Genomic DNA, 22,629 nt, shown 5'->3' on the forward strand with positions numbered 1-22,629 from the left:
AACCTGTAGTTTTTTCTATGATTCTCTATTTCAGCTCACCGTTGGAAGCTCCCGACACATTGATTGCTCAAGGATTTCCAAAGTCTATTGATGGTTAAACATTAATCATTGTAATAAAATGTTCTACAGAGAAAAGGAAAGAGTTTGACTTATCTTCAACAGACTCTCCATGCTGTGGCAGCGTACAGGTAACAATTTCTAACCATTCCAAAGCGCTATATATCCATTTTCAGAAATGTTAGTAAATTCGCTTTTATTGTTTCAAAAAATTATGAAAGAGATTGGTGTGGTGTGGTGTGTTTTTTCACAATTTAATCATGCCTTGCGGTTGTTCAATGACAGACATATATTTGTTTAAAATCTATCACTTGATGGTTACATTCCAGAGTCAAATAATCCTTTTTTTATTTGTACAAAATGCTATATATCCGCCTCACTCTCAGGGAACAAAGTAGTTGTCACGGCTATTGAATGAAGTGGACCAAGGTGCAGCGTGGTAAGCGTACATTTTCTTTATATTCGAAATGACGGCGACAAAACAATAAACAATACAAAACAAACCGTGAAGCACAAGGCTATGTGCCACAAACAAAGTCAACTTCCCACAAAGACAGGTGGGAAAAAGGGCTACCTACGTATGGTTCTCAATCAGAGACAACGATAGACAGCTGTCCCTGATTGAGAACCCTACCCGGCCAAAACATAGAAATACAAATAATAGAACATAGAATACCCACCCAAATGAATACCTTGACCAAACCAAATAGAGACATAAAAAGGATCTCTAAGGTCAGGGCATGACAGTACCCCCCCAAAGGTGCGGACTCCGGCCGCAAAACCTGAACCTATAGGGGAGGTTCTGGGTGGGCATCTATCTGCGGTGGCACCCTCGTTGCAGGCCCTGGACTGGGCACCCTCGTTGCGGGCCCCGGACTGGGCACCCTCGCTGGGGGCCCCGGACTGGGCACCCTCGCTGGGGACCCCGGACTGGGCACCCTCGCTGGGGGCCCCGGACTGGAGACCGTCGCTGGAGGCTCCGGACTGGAGATCGTCGATGGAGGCTCCGGACTGGAGACCGTCGCTGGAGGCTCCGGACTGGAGACTGTCGCTGGAGGCTTCGTGCCATGACTCCTCACTGGAGGCTTCGTGCCATGGATCATCACTGGAGGCTTATTGCCATGGATCAACACTGGAGGCTTCTTGCCATGGATCATCACTGGAGGCTTCGTGCCATGGATCATCACTGGAGGCTTCGTGCCATGGATCATCACTGGAGGCTTCTTGCCATGGATCATCACTGGAGGCTTCTTGCCATGGATCATCACTGGAGGCTTCTTGCCATGGATCATCACTGGAGGCTTCGTGCCATGGATCATCACTGGATGCTTCGTGCTATGGATCATCACTGGAGGCTTCTTGCCATGGATCATCACTGGAGGCTTTGTGCCATGGATCATCACTGGAGGCTTCTTGCCATGGATCATCACTGGAGGCTTCGTGCCATGGATCATCACTGGAGGCTTCTTGCCATGGATCATTACTGGAGGCTTCTTGCCATGAATCATCACTGGAGTGAGGAGACGTATGGGCAGTCTGGTACTTGGAGCTGCCACAGGGCTCACCAGGCTGAGGAGACATACATGAGGATTTGTTCTGGGTGCAGGCACGGGACTCCCCAGGCTGGAGAGACATACAGGAGGCACCGGATACACTGGGCCGTGGAGGCGCACTGGAGGTCTCGAGCTTGGAGCCTGCACAACCCGTCCTGGCTGGGTGGTTATCATCACCCTGCAAATGCGGGGCGCTGGCACAGGATGCACTGGGCTGTGCAGACGTACGGGAGACACAGTGCGCAGAGCCGGCGCAGGATTTCCTGGGCCGAGGAGGCGCACTGGAGGTCTGGAGAGCAGGGCTGGCACAACCCGTCCTGGCTGGATGCTCACCCTAGCCCGGCAGATGCGGGGAGCTGGAATGTAGAGCACCGGGCTAAGAAAGCGTACTGGAGACACCGTGCGCTCCACCGCATAACACGGTGCCTGACCAGTACGACGCTCGCCACGTTAAGCATGGGGAGTTGGCTCAGGTCTCCAACCTGACTCAGCCAAACACCCCGTGTGCCCCCCCAAAACATTTTTTGGGGGGCTGCCTCTCGGGCTTCCTTGCTAGCCGTGTTCCTTCGTAACGCTGCCGCTCTGCTTTCGCTGCCTCCAGTTCCTCCCATGGACGGCGATACTCCCCAGCCTGCCTCCAGGGTCCCTTACCGTCCAGTATCTCTTCCCATGACCATTTCTCCAGATAGCGCTGCTCCCCCTTACCACGCTTCTTGGTCCCTTGTTGGTGGGAAGTTCTGTCACGGCTGTTGAATGAAGTGGACCAAGGTGCAGCGTGGTAAGCGTACATTTTATTTTTATTCGAAATGACGCCGACAAAACAGTAAACAATACATGTAAACAACAGTAAACAATAATGCCACGAACAAAGTCAACTTACAGGTGGGAAAAAGGGCTACCTAAGTATGGTTCTCAATCAGAGACAACGATAGACAGCTGTCCCTGATTGAGAACCCAACATAGAAATACAAATAATAGAACATAGAATACCCACCCCAAATCACACCCTGACCAAACAAAATAGAGACATAAAATTGATCTCTAAGGTCAGGGCGTGACAGTAGTACTGCTAGGTTATACAAAGTCAAATGTAACAAATAGCAAAAAAACATTATAAGAACTGTGCAAATTATACATTTGTGACATCATAAATAAATGCTATTCAATACAGTAATATGAGATCTATACTGTATGTAAAACATTTACATTTGACATTTTAGTCATTTAGCAGATGCTCTTACCCAGAGTAACTTACAGTAAGTGCAATCATCTTAACCACATATCACAATCAAATATACAGGATACAAACATTCCACTTCAGCTAAACAATGCATATACAGCATTCTGCAACAATTTTTTTATTTTATATTGTAGATATGGAAATAATATATTTAGAGATAGTAATCTTGTCATCTGTTGCAACAGGACTTTTTAGACCTTCTAATATATTCAACCATTTTGTATTCACCACATTCTTGTTTTGGTCTGTAAAACATTGCTTCTTCTTCTTTGGTGAGTTTAACGACGGTTGGCATCCAATATATGTTGCATTACCACCACTAACTAGACTTCACCACCACCAGCTAGACTATAATGGATTCAGAAAGTATTCAGACCTGTCAGTCAACTCCCGCTCCCCCTCTCCGCTCCCCCTCTCCGGCGCACAACGTTGCCGGTCTACTATCCACCGGTCCTGGCAACACATCTTTACACACACCTGGCAACCATCAGTACTCACACCGGCGTCACATCATCAGTCACACCTGGACTTCATCACACCGTTGATTACTTACCCATTATAAAGCACTCTTTTGTTATCAGTCATCGGGTAGTAGTGTATTTGTTTCTATGTCAGACGCTTCTCTTGCTTTGTATCGCTCGGTGATTATTATTAGTGAACTCACTAACTGCACCTACGTTCTGACTCCTTGTGTCTACATTACAAGACCCCTTGACTTTTTCCACATTTTGTTACATTAAAACCTTATGCTGAAATGGATTAAATAAGTAAAAGGTCAATCTACACCAAATACCCGATAATGTCAACGCGAAAACAGGTTTTATGAAATTGAAAAAACTGAAATACGTTATTTACTTAAGTATTCATACCCTTTGCTATGAGACTCGGAATTGAGCTCAGGTGCATCCTGTTTCCATTGATCATCCTTGAGATGTTTTTACAACTTGATTGGAGTCCACCTGTGGTAAATTCAATTGACTGGACATGATTTGGAAAGGCACACACCTGTCTATATAAGGTCCCACAATTAACAGTGCATGTCAGAGCATTAACCATGCCATGATGTCCCAAGAACACAGTGGCCTCCATCATTCTTAAATGGAAGAAGTTTGGAACCACCAAGACTCTTCCTCAAGCTGGCCGCCCGGCCAAACTGAAACATCGATGGAGAAGGGCCTTGGTCAGGGAGGTGATCAAGAACCTCTGACATAGCTCTAGAGTTATTCTGTGGAGATGGGAGAAACTTCCAGAAGGACAACCATCTCTGCAGGACTCCACCAATCAGGCCTTTATGGTAGAGTGGCCAGACGGAAGCCACTCCTCAGTAAAAGGCACCTAAAGACTCACAGACCATGAGAAACTGGTCTGATTAAACCAAGATTGAACAATTTGGCCTGAATGCCAAGCGCCACGTCTGTAGGAAACATGGACCCATCCCTACGGTGAAGCATGGTGGTGGCAGCGTCATGCTGTGGGGATGTTTTTCAGTGGCAAGGACTGGGAGACTAGTCAGGATCAAGGAAAAGCTAAACAGACCAAAGTACTGAGAAATCCTTGATGAAGACCTGCTCCAGAGTGCTCAGGACCTCAGGAAGGTTCACCTTCCAACAGGTAGCAATGCTCCCAATCAAACCTGACAGAAACTCCCCAAATAAATGTGTGCCACGCTTGTAGCGTCATACCCAAGAAGACTCAAGGCTTTAATTGCTGTGAAAGGTGCTTCAACAAAGTACTGAGTAAAGGGTATGAATACTTATGTAAATGTGATATTTCAACAACAAAGAATTATCTTTCCAAAAAATTCTAAAAAACTGTTTTTCCTTTGTCATTATGGGGTATTGTGTTTAGATTGAGGAAATAATTTATTTCATTTTAGAAGAACGCTGTAACCTAACAAAATGTGGAAAAAGTCAAGGGGGTCTGAATACTTTTCAAAAGAACTGTATATATTCATTATACTTTGTGATATAAAATGGGAAAAAGAAAACTACCGTGCCAATTATCATACACTCATTAAAAACCCACCACCATATTTCACCCTATCTAATCGTACACCAGGCCAACGGCAGAACACTACCACTCAACACCCCCTGCAACTCTTCTGCAGAAAAACCTCACAATCCCAAGTACATCTCTGCAGCTGCCACCATAACCTCTGTTTTCTATGAGTTGCATTCCATTTTCTAAAGTAGAGTTGACAACCATGGATATGAACGCTAAGAAACCCACCTCGCTGAAACATATTATTCCAATCACTCTTTATTGGCCTCTCAGGATCCCTCACCATGTACCCATCTGTCACGTTCCTGACCTTATTTCCTTTGTTTTGTCTTTGTTTAGTTAGTCAGGACGTGAGCTGGGTGGGCATTCTATGTTATGTGTTTTCTATGTTGGGTTCGTTGTATTAGCCTGATATGGTTCTTAATCAGGGGCAGGTGTTTTACGTTTCCTCTGATTGAGAACCATATTAAGGTAGGCTGTTCTCACTGTTTGTTTGTGGGTGATTGTTGCTGTGTCTGTGTTTGTTGCACCACACAGTACTGTTTCGTTTCGTTTGTTCTTTCCTGTTCGTGCGTTCATTGTTATATGTTCTCAAGTTCAGGTCTGTTTACATCGTTTTGTTGTTTTGTCATTTATCAAGTGTGCTTCGTGTTCGTCTTTCTTTAAATAAATCATTATGTCTTCATACCTCGCTGCATATTGGTCCGATCCTTGCTCCTCCTCAGACGAGGAGGAGAACGAACGTTACACCATCTTCCTGTACAACTCCCTTCACTGCCTCAGATAATGACACCTTCTGTACTACTCTGTCCCTGGCAACCTCAACCTGCCTTTCTCTCCCCGGCCACCTCCGATTTCCAGCACTGTGGGCACACTCAAGGCAAACACACACAACTACACATTCCTTCGTTTAGTGCCCTCCTGCGCACTTCTCACATCTAGGAATCTCCTTCCTACACAATGCTGCAACATGACCACAAGCTTGACATCTATAACAACGTAATGGGTTCTGGACAAAAGCTCTCACGGGGTAACTGACACATTGTAAAATGGCGCTGATAGAGAGGGCAGCCGTGCTTCTAGCCCCTAGGCAACTTTGCAGTATTTCATTTTTTTATGTGTTATTTCTTACATTATTAGGCCAAATAATGTTTGTGTTATTTCATACAGCCAGGAATAACTTTTGGATATCTGAGTTGCGGTAACTCACCAGCACTGCCAACATTACGACCAGCAATATTACTTTCCCGAATTGGATCCTTTGTTCGTTCCCCCCAGGGCAATTGAACTGTTTCCTGAAGCTGATCCAAAACATCGCCGGTGGAGAAGAGGAACTCGGAGTGGACTTCTAGTCGGACTCAGGAGGCGCGCACACCACCTGCCTCTTCCGAGTATATTAGCCGCTAATGTTCAGTCTCTGAACGATAATGTTGATGAGCTCAGGGCAGGGATTTCCTTCTGGAGAGATATCAGAGATTTTAACATACTCTGTTTCATGGAAACATGTTTCTCCCGGGATATTCTGTCTGAGTCCGTACAGCCAGTTGGGTTCTCAGTTCATTGCGCAGACAGGAATAAGGATCTCTCCAGGAAGAAGAAGGGCGGTGGTGTATGTTTCATGATTAACTACTCACGGTGTGAATGTGATAACATACAGGAACTCAAGACCATTTGATCATCCGACCTTGAATGCCTCACAATCAAATGCCGACCATACTACCTCCCAAGATAATTTCCTTTGGTTATAGTCACAGCCGTGCATATTCCCCCTCAAGCCGATACCACGACGGCCCTCAAAGAACTTCACTGGACTCTATGCACACTGGAAACCATATATCCTGAGGCCACCTTTAAATAACCTCACACTCAACGTCAACAAAGGAGATGATTGTGGACTTCAGGAAACAGCAGAGGGAGCACCCCCTTGTCCACATCGACGGGACAGTAGTGGAGAAGGTGGAAAGTTTTAAGTTCCTCGGTGTACACATCACGGACACACTGAATTGGTCCACCCACACAGACAGCTTTGTGAAGGAGGCGCAGCAGCGCCTCTTCAACCTCAGGAAGCTGAAGAAATTCGCCTTGTCACCAAAAGCACTCACAAACTTCTACAGATGCACAATCGAGAACATCCTGTCGGGCTGTATCACTGCCTGGTACAGCAACTGCTCCGCCCACAACCGTAAGGCTCTCCAGAGGGTAGTGAGGTCTGCACAACGCATCACCGGGGGCAAACTACCTGCCCTCCAGGACACATACACCACCCGATGTCACAGGAAGGCCATAAAGATCATCAAGGACAACAACCACCCGAGCCACTGCCTGTTCACCCCGCTATCATCCAGAAGGCGAGGTCAGTGCAGGTGCATCAAAGCAGGGACCGAGAGACTGAAAACAGCTTCTATCTCAAGGCCATCAGACTGTTAAACAGCCACCACTAACATTTAGTGGCTGCTGCCAACATACTGACTCAACTCCAGCCACTTTAATAATGGGAATTGATGGAAATTATGTAAAAATGTATCACTAGCCACTTTAAACAATGCCACTTAATATAATGTTTACATACCCTACATTACTCATCTCATATGTATATGTATATACTGTACTCTATATCATCTTATGCATCTTGCCATCTTTATGTAATACATGTATCACTAGCCACTTTAAACTATGCCACTTTATGTTTACATACCCTACATTACTCATCTCATATGTATAGACTGTACACTATACCATCTACTGCATCTTGCCTATGCCGTTCTGTACCATCACTCATTCATATATCTTTATTTACATATTCTTTATCCCTTTACACTTGTGTGTATAAGGTAGTAGTTGTGGAATTGTTAGGTTAGATTACTTGTTGGTTATTACTGCATTGTCGGAACTAGAAGCACAAGCATTTCGCTACACTCGCATTAACATCTGCTAACCATGTGTATGTGACAAATAAAATTTGATTTGATTTGTAGCTGGCGATTTTAATAAATCACATTTGAGGAAAATGCTACCAAGTTCTATCAACACTTTGACTGTAGTACTCGCGCTGCTAAAACACTAGACCACTGCAACTCCAACTTCCGGGATGCCTACAAGGCCCTCGTCTGCCCTCCCTTTCTCTTCACCCACAATAACATCTGCCGAACACGTGTATGTGACCAATGTAATTTGATTTGTTTTGACATCCTAACTTAACTTTGTTTGTAAAGACTGCATCAAATCTCATCAGGACAGACAAAGTCTTCTCTGTTTCATCACACTCTCCACCGGTTCTGCGTCGTACCAAACGGCAGGTGTCACATACACCAGGAATCTTCAATTTCAGTTGCTCCTCCTCAACACTTAATGCCACCCAGTTATCACTCCTTTCAATGGCACCCTGCTCCAGAGTTCTTGTATTTAGGCAAGTGGTCCGGAGCGCCAAAAAAATTCTAAAAATCATCACAAGTCCACTTCGAGTGATTCACCAAATCAGCAGTCCCCAACCTCTTCTCCACCCAACCTGACACCACACATGGATCCACCAGCAGGTTAGGATCCACTCTCTCTAATCTTCTCACTCCAACTGGGCCAGAATCATCCTTATCATTATTGGGACGAGGCTCAACCTCTGCCATCTTCACCACACCTGCCACTGCAGGTAATTCATCCTGAATCTTGTCAGATTCATTTTCGTCCTCCACCCATGTGTTGTGATTTATCCAATGTCCTCACTTGACTTCGGCATTTTTCCTTCTTCCTCAGTTTCCCTATCTGTCATCAGAATACATTGCTTTTTTTTGTGACAAAACACATTGATATTAATTGCTGTGTTTTCACACTTGGCTGTCAATTCATTTCAAATGTCCTCCCCTCAGAATTCTTTTTTTGTGATTCCAAGTAAAATATTGGTATCTTTTGACTTTTTAATAGCTTAATATATATTTTTGTAGAATTAAAACCTGTTAGGGGATAGGGGGCAGCATTTTCACGTTTGGATGAAAAGCATGCCCAGAGTAAACTGCCTGCTACTCAGTCCCAGTTGCTAATATATGCATATTATTAGTGGATTTGGATAGAAAACACTCTGAAGTTTCTAAAACTGTTTGACTGATGTCTGTGAATATAACAGAACTCATATGGCAGGCGAAAACCTGAGAAAAATCCAACCAGGAAGTGGGAAATCTGAGGTATGTAGGTTTTCAACTCTTGGCCTATCGAATACACAGTGTCTTTGGGGTCATTTTGCACTTCCTAAGGCTTCCACTAGATGTCAATAGTCTTTAGAACCTTGTTTGATGCTTCGACTGTGATGTGGGGCCGAATGAGAGGGGATTGAGTAAGGTCTGCCATGAGCTGAACATGCGCTGACCATGCACGTTCACGTGAGAGTGAGCTCTGTTCCATTGCATTTCTGAAGACAAAGGAATTCTCCGGTTGGAACATTATTGAAGATTTATGTTAAAAATATCCTAAAGATTGATTCAATACTTCGTTTGTCATTTTTCTACGAACTGTAATGTGACTTTTCGTCTGAATTTTGCCTGGACCTGCCCGCGAGTCGTGAGTTTAGATTGTGTACTGAACGTGCGAACCAAAAGGAGTAATTTGGACGTAAATGATGGACTTTATGGAACAAATCAAACATTTATTGTGGAACTGGGATTCCTGGGAGTGCATTCTGATGAAGATCATCAAAGATAAGTGAATATTTATAATGCTATTTCTGACTTATGTAGACTCCAACATGGCGGATTTCTTCTTGGGTTGTGTTGGTCTCTGAGCACCGTACTCAGATTATTGCATTGTTTGCTTTTTCCATAATTTCTTTTTGAAATCTGACACAGCGGTTGCATTAAGGAAAAGTATATCTTTAAATCTGTATCTTTATCAATGTTTATTATGAGTATTTCTTTGATTTGATGTGGCTCTGTGCAAATTCACGGGATGTGTTGAAGGCAAAGCCAAATGTAAACTGAGGTTTTTGGATATAAATATGAACTTGATCGAACAAAACATACATGTATTGTGTAACATGTTGTCCCGGGAGTGTCATCTGATGAAGAATATCAAAGGTTAGTGATTAATTTTATCAATATTTCTGCTTTTTGTGACTCCTCTCTTTGGTTGGAAAATCGCTGTATGCTTTCTGTGACTAGTTGCTGACCTAACATAATGATATGTTCTGCTTTCACCGAAAAGCTTTTTTGAAATCGAACACTGTGGTTGGATTAACGAGAATTTTATCTTTAAAATGGGGTCTAATACTTGTATGTTTGAGAAAATTGAATTATGAGATTTCTGTTGATTGAATTTGGCGCCCTGCAATTTCATTGGCTGTTGGCGAGCGGAACCCCAGTCCTAGACAGGTTAATGAACCATGTGATTAACATCACCTGGTTTTATGTTCCATGTCAGGTGCATCATGGGACCTTTGATCCGGCAAGTCTGTTTGTTAACATTCCTCATCTTCTTTAATGCCTGTTCATCTGTTGCAGGTAATTAAGATTACAAGTAATGTTTTATCCATGTAAATGTTTACCTACAACTACAACTTAAATATAATAAACATATTTAAATGTGTCAATGGTCTTGTTTGAGATTGACTGCATTGCAGTCGGCGATTACAGAGTGATCTACAAATCACCTTGCATCTAAAATAACAATTCATTATTATATGTAAATGCATCATTTGATGCTCTTGAACATTAGTATCATGTTGTATTCAGCAGGTCTTACTAATAACTTAGCCTATTGATAAAACATCTAGATGTCTATTTCTTTGGTATTGGTGATATACTGTGTACATTTAGTATGATGGTCACTTATGTTAAAAGGAAACTTTGTGTAAATCTCTTGCCCGACATGAGCCGCTCTTATCTTTGTGTCCTTCAGACTGATATTGCAACACTTTCTCCTCTCTCCGCTCAGATAAGCAGCTTGTTGTCCCTCCTGACCCTGTAGTTACCTCTACTGGTCATGATGTCATCCTTCCCTGTCACCTGTCTCCTCAAACCAGTGCTGTTAACATGGATATCAGGTGGTTTAAGGAAGGAGAATTCGCTAGCCCCCTGTACCTGTATTTGGATGGAAAGGTAACAGAGGGGAAAGGCTATGAGGGTAGAGTGAGTGTGTTCACTCAGGAGCTGGAGAAAGGCAATATATCACTGCTGCTGAATAATGTCATGGCTTCTGAAAGGGGAAGCTACAAATGCCAAGCCAGCTACTTGGACTGGATTCAGGAACTGCCTGTTGTGCTACAGGTTAAACGTACGTAAATAAGAACTTATTCAGTAAGAGGATCACATGAATCCATTCCTGTCTACTGCAGAATCATCAAAGCAGGTCAATAAAATGCTTGAGTATTTTAGATTGTACAATTGGGTAAACTATTCTTTCATCTGTTTCTTTACAGAGCAGGGCAGTGTCCCCAGGATCTCCATGAGGAAGCACCACAGAGTGTTCATCCAGCTCAGCTGTAGCTCAGAGAACTGGTACCCAGAGCCTGACATGTTGTGGACAGACAGCAGTGGGAAGGAGATCACCTCAGCAGAGACAGAGAGACCGAAACAGAAGGAGGGGGGTGTCCTGTACTCCATCACCAGTCACATGAGAATAGGGAATGACCAACTGGAGGGGGTCACCTGTGTGGTGATGTCACAGTACCAGGGAACCAAGATGGAGTCTACACTGCAGATGACTGGTGAGTTTAGGAACTTTAGGTCTCAACTTACTGTTGAGAGTTAGAATAATAGAATACACAAGGTGCAATTGCTAAATTTGGTTGGGCATCAGCATTCACTCAATCAGCCTATGTCAGCAAATATTTTGATTGGTAAGTTAGTCTAGCGGACAGCAAGATTCGGTCGAATTACTGACCGAATTATCACATTAAAAACTATAAACATTTGCCTCCACCCAATGGCAAATTGATGAGTTCTGTTTTTTTGTGGCACCCATCCCCATCAAAGTTGCCCATCCCTGCTGTAGACCAATACCCTAAACAAGTGGTCAGAGGGCCTGTTTGTTCATCATGTTGATAATGTTTAAAGTTCCCGACTCAAGGTACATCTTATATAAGACTCAAATTAGGTTTGACTGTAATTATGTGACATTTGTAAAAATGTGGAATGTTGAACCTCATACAATTTGCAGGACTAATTTATTGCAATGGCAATCTAATCTAACCTTTAACCCTGCTTGTGTTACAGAGGAATTCTACATGAGCAGTCTGCCTGACAGGGTGTACATCTCTGCATTTATGATTCCTGTGTTTCTGGGACTGCTGTGTATCACTGCATCTGTGCTCTCCTTATTCCATCAGAGACGAGGTTGGTCTCACTTGTTGTTAAAATATGATATCAGGGTATAATTATACACAACCATGTTTATTAGTAGGTTCTATGATTCAACATTGTTGTAGGCAATTTCAGATGTTATTGGAATTAAACTGCATATACTTTTATTGTTGCATGTAATATTGTTGTGCAAGTACGTTGTGCAATGATATTATATTTTCACCTCCAGTTGTTCGAGAAAAACTGAAGCCTTTGGGTAAGAACAGATACTGAAAGACACATTAACTTCTTATGGCTGTGGGCAGTATTGAGTAGCTTGGATGAATAAGGTGCCCAGAGTAAACTGCCTGCTACTCAGGCCCATTTGCTAATATATGCATATTATTAGTCGATTTGGATAGAAAACACTCTGAAGTTTCTAAAACGGTTTGAATGATGTCTGTGAGTATAACAGAACTCATATGGCAGGCAAAAACCTGAGAAAATATCCAACCAGGAAGTGGGAAATCTGAGGTTTGTAGTTTTTCAACTCATTGCCTATCGAACATACAGTGGGATATTGGTCATATTGCACTTCCAAAGGCTTCCACTAGATGTCACCAGTCTTTAGAATCTTGTTTGATGCTTCTACTGTGAAGGAGGGGAGAATGAGGGCTCTTTGAGTCAGGGGTCTGGCAGAGTGCCATGAGCTGACCACGCACGTTCACGTGAGAATTAGACCTGCGTTCCATCGCATTCCTGCAGACAAAGGAATTCTCCGGTTGGAACATTATTGAAGATTTATGTTAAAAACATACTAAAGATTGATTCTATACTTCGTTTGACATGTTTCTACGAACTGTAATATGAATTTTCGTCTGAACTTTCGCCTGGACTTGCCCGCACGTCGTGAGTTTGGATTGTGTACTGAACGTGCGAACAAAAAGGAGGTATTTGGACATAAATTATGGACTTTATGGAACAAATCAAACATTTATTGTGGAACTGGGATTCCTGGGAGTGATTCTGATGAAGATCATCAAAGGTAAGTGAATATTTATAATGCTATTCTGACATCTGTTGACTCCACAACATGGTGGATATCTTTATGGCTTGTTTGGGCTCTGAGTGCTGTACTCAGATTATAGCATGGTGTGCTTTTTCTGTAAAGTTTTTTTGAAATCTGACACAGCGGTTGCATTAACTTCTTTGGGCTGCAGGGGCAGTATTGAGTAGCTTGGATAAAAGGTGCCCATTTCAAACGGCCTCGTACTCAATTCTTGCTCGTACAATATGCATATTATTATTACTATTGGATAGAAAACACTCTCAAGTTTCTAAAACCATTTGAATTATATCTGTGAGTAAAACAGAACTCCTTTTGCAGCAAACTTCCTGTCAGAAAGTGAAAAATCTGAAATCGAGGCTCTGTTCCAGGGCCTGCCTATAAATGTGCTAGATATCTATTAGTATACATGCACTTCATACGCCTTCCACTAGATGTCAATAGGCTGTGAGAGGTGAAATGGTATTTCTATGGTCAAAAGAGAGCGCTTGGAATGACATGACCCCAGAATTCCTTTGTTCAGGAAGCGCATAAAGGTCACCAATATTGGCATTTTTCGAACAAAACATAGATTTATTGTATAACACCTTATAAGACTGTCATCTGATGAAGTTGTTTCTAGGTTTGTTTGGTTGGATCTTGGTTAGTTAGGTTGGCTTTGTGCATGCTACCTGTGCTGTGAAAAATGTCTGTCCTCTTTTGTATTTGGTGGTGAGCTAACATAAATATACGTGGTGTTTTCGCTGTAAAACATTTAAAAAATCGGACATGTTATCTGGATTCACAAGATGTTAATCTTTCATTTGCTGTATTGGACTTGTTAATGTGTGAAAGTTAAATATTTAAAAAAAATAGATTTTGAATTTCGCGCCCTGCACCTGAGCTGGATGTTGTCATAAGTGTACCGGTGTCGGGCTGCAGCCATAACAGGATAACATGTTATAAGACTGTCATCTGATGAAGTTGTTCAAGGTTAGTGATTAATTTTATCTCTATTTTGTCGGTTTTGTGAAAGCTACCTATGCAGTGGAAACATGTTGAAAATATGCGGTTGTGTGTTTGGCTATTGTGGTTAGCTAATACAAATACATATTGTGTTTTCGCTGTAAAACATTTTCAAAATCGGAAATGATGGCTGGATTCACAAGATGTTTATCTTTCATTTGCTGTATTGGACTTGTGATTTCATGAAAATTATATTATATGATATCCCTGTCCCGTTAGGCTAGGCTATGCTAGTCAGCTTTTTTGATGAGGAGGATCCCGGATCCGGGAGGGTGATGAAGTAGATTAACCTGTTATGGCTGCAGGCCGGTGTCGGTACACTTATGACAACAGCCCGTCCAAGTGCAGGGCGCGAAATTCAAAATATATTTTTTTGAAATATTTAACTTTCACACATTAACAAGTCCAATACAGCAAATGAAAGATAAACATCTTGTGAATCCAGATAACATGTCCGATTTTTTAAAATGTTTTACAGCGAAAACACCACGTATATTTATGTTAGCTCACCACCAAATACAAAAAAGCACAGACATTTTTCACAGCACAGGTAGCATGCACAAAACTAACCAAACTAACCAAGAACCAACCAAACTACCCAAAGAAACAACTTCATCAGATGACAGTCTTATAAGGTGTTATACAATAAATCTATGTTTTGTTCAAAAATGTGCATATTTGAGGTAAAAATCATAGTTTTACATTGCAGCCACCATCAAAAATAGCACCAAAGCAGCCAGAATAATTACAGAGGAACGTGAAATACATAAATACTCATCATAAAACGTTTATGAAAAATACATGGTGTACAGCAAACGAAAGATAAACATCTTGTGAATCCAGCCAATATTTCAGATTTTTTAAGTGTTTTACAGCGAAAACACAATAGGGAATTATATTAGCTTACCACAATAGCCAAACACACAAAGGCATTTATTCACCGCATTGGTAGCTTTCGCAAAAACCAGCAATAGATATAAAATTAATCACTAACCTTTGTACAACTTCATCAGATGACAGTCTTATAACATCATGTTATACAATACATTTATGTTTTGTTCGAAAATATGCATATTTAGAGCTGCAAATCGTGGTTATACATTGTGAATACGTAGCAACATTTCCCCAGAATGTCCGGAGATATTTTGGACACTCACCTAATCTGACCAAAGAACTCATCATAAACTTTACATAAAAATACTTGTTGTATGGCAAATGAAAGATACACTGGTTCTTAACTTCTTGCCACTAGGGGGGTGCCATTTCGACATAGCACAAATTCGTATCCAAATTAAACTGCCTCGTACTCAATTCTTGCTCGTACAATATGCATATTATTATTACTATTGGATAGAAAACACTCTCTAGTTTCTAAAACCGTTTGAATTATGTCTGTAAGTGAAACAGAACTAGACTTAGAGCAATTCTCCTATGAGGATTTGAAAATTGTGAAATCTGCTTGCTGTTCCCAGACCTGTGGATAACCCTGACTGTCTTCTAGATGAGAAGCACTGCATACGCCTTCCCCTGGTTGTTAGCGTCTCTACGTAGTTCCCAAAGTCTATAAATTGATTGGGAACGAAGTGGCTGATTCTTTTCACCTTCGCTCGGGCGCACTGAGGAGCTGGGGACGTTCTTTTGGAACCATCGGTTATACATCTCAGACATTTCCGGCTGTGTTTTTATTCGATATAGGTGTTGAACACATTGTAATGTTGTTATTTTGAACCGAATTATATCAGTTTATGTCAGTATATTGTGATTTTCGGGTATTTATTTTCTTGGCGCTGTAGAAAGTTGGGTAGCTCTCTCTCAAGCTAATGTTTACTGCTAATTGCAAAGTGGAAGACGACATAATACAACCTAGCAACGATTCTTTTGGACAAATGACGCCTTTCCCAAGATTCTGATGGAAGCCCGGCAAATAGTAAGCAATTTTTAATGTATTAATTCGTATTTATGTTGACAAATGGCAAATAATTATTCCGCCATGTTTTTCGGTGCATCTCGCTTTAGCGCACGCTGTATGCTTGAAGTAACGTTAATTTTAAAATTGTAACCCAGCGATTGCATTAAGAAATAATTTGTCTTTCAATTGCTGTCCAACCTGTTTTTTTTTTTGTCAAGTTTATTATTAGTTATGGATTAGATTAGGTTCCTGTCCAAGATGGCGCCCGACAGATTGCTTGAAGTTTTGGCCACTAATCACGTTGTATAACCACGAATTGTGCCGCTAAATATGCACATTTTCGAACAAACTCTATATGCATTGTGTAATATGATGTTACAGGACTGTCATCTGAAGAATTCTGAGAAGGTTAGTGAAAAAATTAATGTATTTTGGGGGTTATTACGTTATCGCTATTTTTGCCTTGAATCAATGCTGCTGTGTGGTTGGCTATTGTGGTTAGCTAAAATAACGCTATATTGTGTTTTTGCTGTAAAACACTAAGAAAATCTGAAATATTGGCTAGATTCATAAGATCTGTCTTTCATCTGCTGTACGCTGTGTATTTTTAAGAAATGTTTTATGATGAGTAATTAGCTAATACACGATGGTCTCTGTAGTTATTCTAGTCATTTTAGTGAGAGTTGTGATGGGGGCTGCAATGGTAAACTATGATTTATACCTGAAATATGCACATTTTTCTAACAAAACATATGCTATACAATAAATATGTTATCAGACTGTCATCTGATGAGGTTGTTTCTTGGTTAGTGGCTATTTATATCTTTATTTGGTCGAATTTGTGATAGCTACTGATGCAGTAAGAAAATGGTGGAGTAAAAAAAGTGTTGTCTTTTGCTAACGTGGTTAGCTAATAGATTTACATATTGTGTCTTCCCTGTAAAACATTTTAAAAATCAGAAATGATGTCTGGATTCACAAGATGTGTATCTTTCATTTGGTGTCTTGAACTTGTGATTTCATGAACATTTTATTATATGATATCCCTGTGGCTTTAGGCTAGGCTATGCTACTCAGCTTTTGTGATGGGGGTGCTCCCGGATCCGGGTTTGTGAGGCGTTAGAGGTTAATGCAACCGCTGTGTTAGATTTTAAAAAATAACTTTACCACAACATACAGCTTGGGTTATTGTGAGACAGCGCTCACCAACACGGCGGAGAATAGGCATCAACATATTACACAGAAATACGAAATAACATCATAAAGGTTTTCTTACTTTTGCTGAGCTTCCATCAGAATGTTGTACAAGGAGTCCTATTTCCAGAATAAATCGTTGTTTGGTTTTAGAATGTCCATTTCTTCTGTCGAATTAGCAACCTTGGCTAGCATTGTGGCGCGAACATTCCCAACCTCTCTTGGCGCAAAGAACGGAAAATTCCAAAAGTCCCATTAAACGTTGAATAAACTGATCAAACTCGGTTGAAAAAACCTACTTTATGATGTTTTTCTCATATGTATCAAATAAAATCAGAGCCGGAGATATTCGCCGTGTATACCGAATGCTTTTCAGAAGACAATGTCGAGCTCCCCCGTGCACCGTCGAAGACAAAGAAAATACCGGACCTGTCACTCCTAAAGCTCTTATTCGGCCTCAGATCAAGCTAGACACCCCATTCAACCTTCCACTGCCTGTTGACATCTCGTGGAAGGCGTATGAAGTGCATACATATCGATAAATAAAAGCCAGTTGAATAGGCAGGCCCTGAAACAGAGCCTCGTTTTCAGATTTTTCACTTCCTGTATGGAAGTTTGCTGCCAAATGAGTTCTGTTTTACTCACAGATATAATTCAAACAGTTTTAGAAACTGCAGAGTGTTTTCTATCCAATAGTAATAATAATATGCATATTGTATGATCTAGAACAGAGTACGAGGCCGTTTAAATTGGGCACGATTTTTTCCAAAGTGAAAACAGCGCCCCCCTATTGACAATAAGTTTTTAAGGAGAGGTTTATCTGAAGTTCCATGTATAATACTTGTATCTTTTATTAATGTTTATTATGAGTATTTCTGTAAGATTATGTGGCTCTCTGCAAAATCACCGGATGTTTTGGAGGCAAAACATTACTGAACATAATGCGCCAATGAAAACTGCGATTTTTGGAATATGAACTTTATCGATATGAACTTTATCGAACAAAACATACATTTATTGTGTAACATGAAGTCCTATGAGTGTCATCTGATGAAGATCATCAAAGATTAGTGATTCATTTTATCTCTATTTCTGCTTTTTGTGACTCCTCTCTTTGGCTGGAAAAATGGCTGCGTTTTTCTGTGAATAGGTGCTGACCTAACATAATGATATGTTGTGCTTTCGTTGTAAAGCCTTTTTGAAATAGGACACTGTGGTGGGATTAACAACAAGTGTATCTTTAAAATGGTGTAAAATGCATGTATGTTTGAGGAATTTTAATTAGGAGATTTCTGTTGTTTTGAATTTGGCGCCCTGCACTTTCACTGGCTGTTGTCATATCGATCCCGTTAGCGGGATCCCAGCCATAGGAAGTTTTAACTGAGTTCTGTAACACATTTGAAAAACACGAACATCTCAAGTAACATTCTTTATAAATAAATGAAAAACTATTTTCAAAAAGGAATTAAAATATCAAGTAATATGCTGTATATTGAACTCATTCACAAATATATTTTTATCATTGTTTTTTTTACAATAGATGATATGAATACAAAATTAAAAGCTATGGATCAAGGTATGCAATATTTCAATATATACAGTATTTCCTTAAAATGAATAATTTAAAACTGTTTTAATTTAAACCAAAATAACAACTTTCCTCCACTGTATATTACAGAGCTCATCAAAAAGACAAATCAAGTCACTTATAAGGATAAGTTAATGGGTAGGTATTATGTGTTTTACAGTTGATGGACCATTATTTATTTCATAAGTATTAAAGGTGAATTGATACAGCAACATGATGTTGTATTTTCACAGGAATTATTGAAACAATCCCAGACTCTGGTAACTATCGGCTCCTTTCACATTAATGCTGCACAAACTTCAAGTGATTTGCCATCTAAATATATAATCCATGCAGTTTTGTTTTCATATATATAGTGTGGTATGAAATTATTGACACCCTTGATAAAGATGAGCAACAATGACTGGATAAAATAAATAATTCAAATACTGAATAATATTGTCTGCTCAAAGAAATTGGGTAATTATATTATTGAAAACTAATACAATTGCTCAGAGAAAGAGATTTTGTTTAACAAGTACTATTTTTTTCTCAAATGTAGAGGTCAAAATTATTGACACCTTTTTTCAATACATTTCATTACCTCACCTTGTGAGGATTATGGCCCTGAGACTTTTTCTAAAATGTTTTTTTTTGAGTTGGAAAACACATTGGGAGGGATATCCATACAGAAACCTTCCAGATCTTTGGTATCGTTCATCTGGACCTCCCTCTTCAATTCAAACCATAGGTTTTCAATGGGTTTCAAGTCTGGAGACTGAAATTGTTGTGTGCTTGGGGTCATTGTCTTGCTGAAAGGTTCACTTGCGGCCGAGTGTCAGCCAGAGGCAGGTTTCTGGCTAAAATGTCATGGTACTGGGTACATTTCATGATGCCGTTACACCTTAACAAGGGCCCCAGGACCAGTGGAACAAAATAACCCCACAACATCAATGATCCACCATATTTGACAGTAGTTATGGGGCTATTTTCTGCTCATGTCTTATCATTTCGACACCAAACCCACCACAGGTGTGCGTGGCCAAATAGCTCTATTTTTATGTAATCTGAACAATGCACCTGTTCCAATCCAAATGACAATGTAGTTTAGCAAAGTGCAGTTTTTTACATTTTTAGAATGACATGGAAATAGAGCTCTTTGGCCACGTGCACCAGCGGTGGGATTGGCGTCAAAATGAGAATGCATAAGCAGAAAATATTACTTCTTAGCGGGACTGCAATTATTGACACCCTTGATAAAGATGAGTAATAATAACTGTATTCAATCAATTATTTAGATACTGAGCTATATTTTATGTAAAAAAATCCTGAAGTTATATTATTTTATACAGATACAATTGCTCAGAGAAATATATTTTTTTGAACAAGATTTTTTTTTTTTTATATCAAAAAGGTAGAGCTTAACTTGATTGACAGTTAGTATTGACACCCATAAAGATTATTATGAATAAATTAGTTGAATGTTTAGTATTCAGTCCCATATTCCTTGAACGCAATGACTACATCAAGCTTGTGACTCTACAAACTTGTTGGATTCATTTTCAATTCGTTTTGGTTGTTTCAGATTATTTTGCCCCCAATAGAAATTAATGCTAAATAATGTATTGTGTCGTTTTGGAATCACTTTTATTACAAATATGACTGAATTAGCTTTTCTACACTTCTAATTGTATTCTTATAGAAGTGACTACAAAGTAACACATAACATAATTTCCCATTCATTTCTACTGAGCACAAAATTGTCTAAAACACAACCAACGCTAAGTGTTTAGAAACATTTTCTATTCTTATTTACAATTAAAGTGACTCCAAAATGACTCTCATAACCACATAGTCATTGTATCATTTCAATTCCAAAGTGTTGGATTACAGACCTAAAACAATGAAAAATGTGTCAATGTCCCAATTCTTCGGGAGCTCACTGTAGTTACATCAATTTATTTTCCTCTCCCCCTACGTAGTTTGGAGCTTGATGGTTGATCATGCAGGTAATTATGAACACTTTTATATTTCATATGTTTCATGTTTGGTGCTAATAGAATACACACACACACACACACACACACACACCTTCATCATTTCATGTTTCATTCTTAACATGTGATCACATTTCTTACCACAAAAAAATATTAAATTCAATAACGATGTTTGATATTTTATCTTTCATTTTATGTTTCATTTTTAACATTTACCTGATCACATTGCCTACCAAAAATTCAAATAAATGGTATTGATTTTTCAATGGTCATGCTAATTCATTATAGAACAAACATAACATGTTGAAATATGCTAATGTTATTGGATTCATATTTTGTGTTAAAATATCATAAATCTTTTTAACATTGAAACAAAAATTACATTGATTTTTTTTTCAGTGGATGTGACTTTCGACCCTGACACTGCACATGTCAAACTCTCTTTATCTGACGATAACAAATGTCTCAAATTTGGAGAATTAAAAGAAAAAAAGGATTGTGAGAATTTCAAAGAAAAAAGCAAAGGCACTAAAAACAAGTTTAAATATAATCAATGTGTCTTGGGAGTGGAAGGATATGACAAAGGTACACATTACTGGGAGGTTGACCTGGGGAAGAAGAGCCAGTGGAGTGTTGGGATCGCTCAGGACACAGAGAAGAGAGACAACATCCAAATGTATCCAGACACTGGCTTCTGGAGCATATGTTACAAAGATGGAGAACTGAAAACAGTTGAACAGTCTCCCACTTTCCTTCCCATTGAACTGAAACCTGAGAAGCTGGGAGTTTTAGTGAACTATGAAGGAGGACAGGTAACATTTTTCAATGTGGAGAAGAGGTGCCACATCCACTCCTTCATCAATGGCAAGTTTACTAAGAAACTCTATCCGTTCTTTGGTCCTTTGATTGATTGTAAAGAGGAACTCAAAATCTCACCTGTGGTGCAAAGAGACAAACCCTCAACCTCTGAGAACTGTTAGTGTAAATAATGGAAGATGAATAGAAAGGTATTTAGATCCCAAAGATAATTGTAATTATAATACTATTAATATTATAATTTAAAGCTGAAAATGTAAATCCTATAATGTAGCTTTTACACATGTTAGTTTTAAAGTGTAGAATATACACTGAGTGTACAAAATAATAAGAACACCTTCCTAATGTTGCGGTCAGAACAGCCTCCTTTCATTCTACAAGGTGTCTACATACTTCCCACAGTTGTGTCAAGTTGTCTGGATGTCTTTTGGGTGGTGGACCATTCTTGATACACACGGGAAACTGTGAGCATGAAAAACACTGCTGCGCTACAATTCTTGACACAAACCGGTGCACTTGGCACCTATTACCATTCCCCATTCAAAGACACTTAAATATTTTGTCCTGCCCATTAACCCTCGAATGACACACATACACAATCAATTGTCTCAAGGCTTAAAAATCGTTCTTTAACCTGTCTCCTCCCCTTCATCTACAATGACTGAAGTGGATTTAACAAGTGACATCAATAAGGGATCATATCTTTCAGCTGGTCAGGAAAGAGCAGTTCTTCATGTTTTGTGCACGCAGTGTTAATCTATTTCAATATGAAGTCTCAGTTGTTTTAATTACAATATGTTTGACATTATAGAATAATTGACTCACTCACTATAATTGTGTTTTTTTGTAATATCCTGTTTAAAAATATATGTTCACTCACTGTACTCAATGTGGTAAAATCTGTAAAAGTGTAAAAACTTTTGTTACAACAATAAAAGGCATATTCAAATTTGTCATGAACTCAT

The 22,629-nt window shown here is 40.0% G+C and overlaps 1 protein-coding gene across 8 annotated transcripts; it reads left to right on the forward strand.

Moving 5' to 3' along the window:
- Positions 1-22,618, forward strand: LOC129835697 (butyrophilin subfamily 1 member A1-like). 8 transcript variants are annotated; one of them, XM_055901440.1, is made up of 12 exons: positions 1-188; positions 444-496; positions 10,252-10,331; positions 10,765-11,103; positions 11,249-11,536; positions 12,045-12,164; positions 12,361-12,387; positions 18,825-18,860; positions 18,963-19,010; positions 19,106-19,132; positions 20,834-20,860; positions 21,248-22,618. In XM_055901440.1, exons 3-12 carry the CDS (start codon positions 10,259-10,261, stop codon positions 21,826-21,828), a joined length of 1,566 nt encoding a protein of 521 aa, XP_055757415.1. In that variant the 5' UTR covers positions 1-188; positions 444-496; positions 10,252-10,258; the 3' UTR covers positions 21,829-22,618. The 8 variants fall into 8 exon arrangements, with proteins under 8 accessions (XP_055757415.1, XP_055757411.1, XP_055757413.1 ...); XM_055901436.1 differs by lacking the exon at positions 444-496; XM_055901438.1 differs by lacking the exon at positions 1-188 and having other exon boundaries at positions 210-496.
- The last annotated feature ends 11 nt before the right edge of the window (positions 22,619-22,629 follow it).

This window comes from Salvelinus fontinalis, chromosome 36 (assembly GCF_029448725.1).
Source record: "Salvelinus fontinalis isolate EN_2023a chromosome 36, ASM2944872v1, whole genome shotgun sequence".
NCBI classification, from domain to species: domain Eukaryota; kingdom Metazoa; phylum Chordata; class Actinopteri; order Salmoniformes; family Salmonidae; genus Salvelinus; species Salvelinus fontinalis.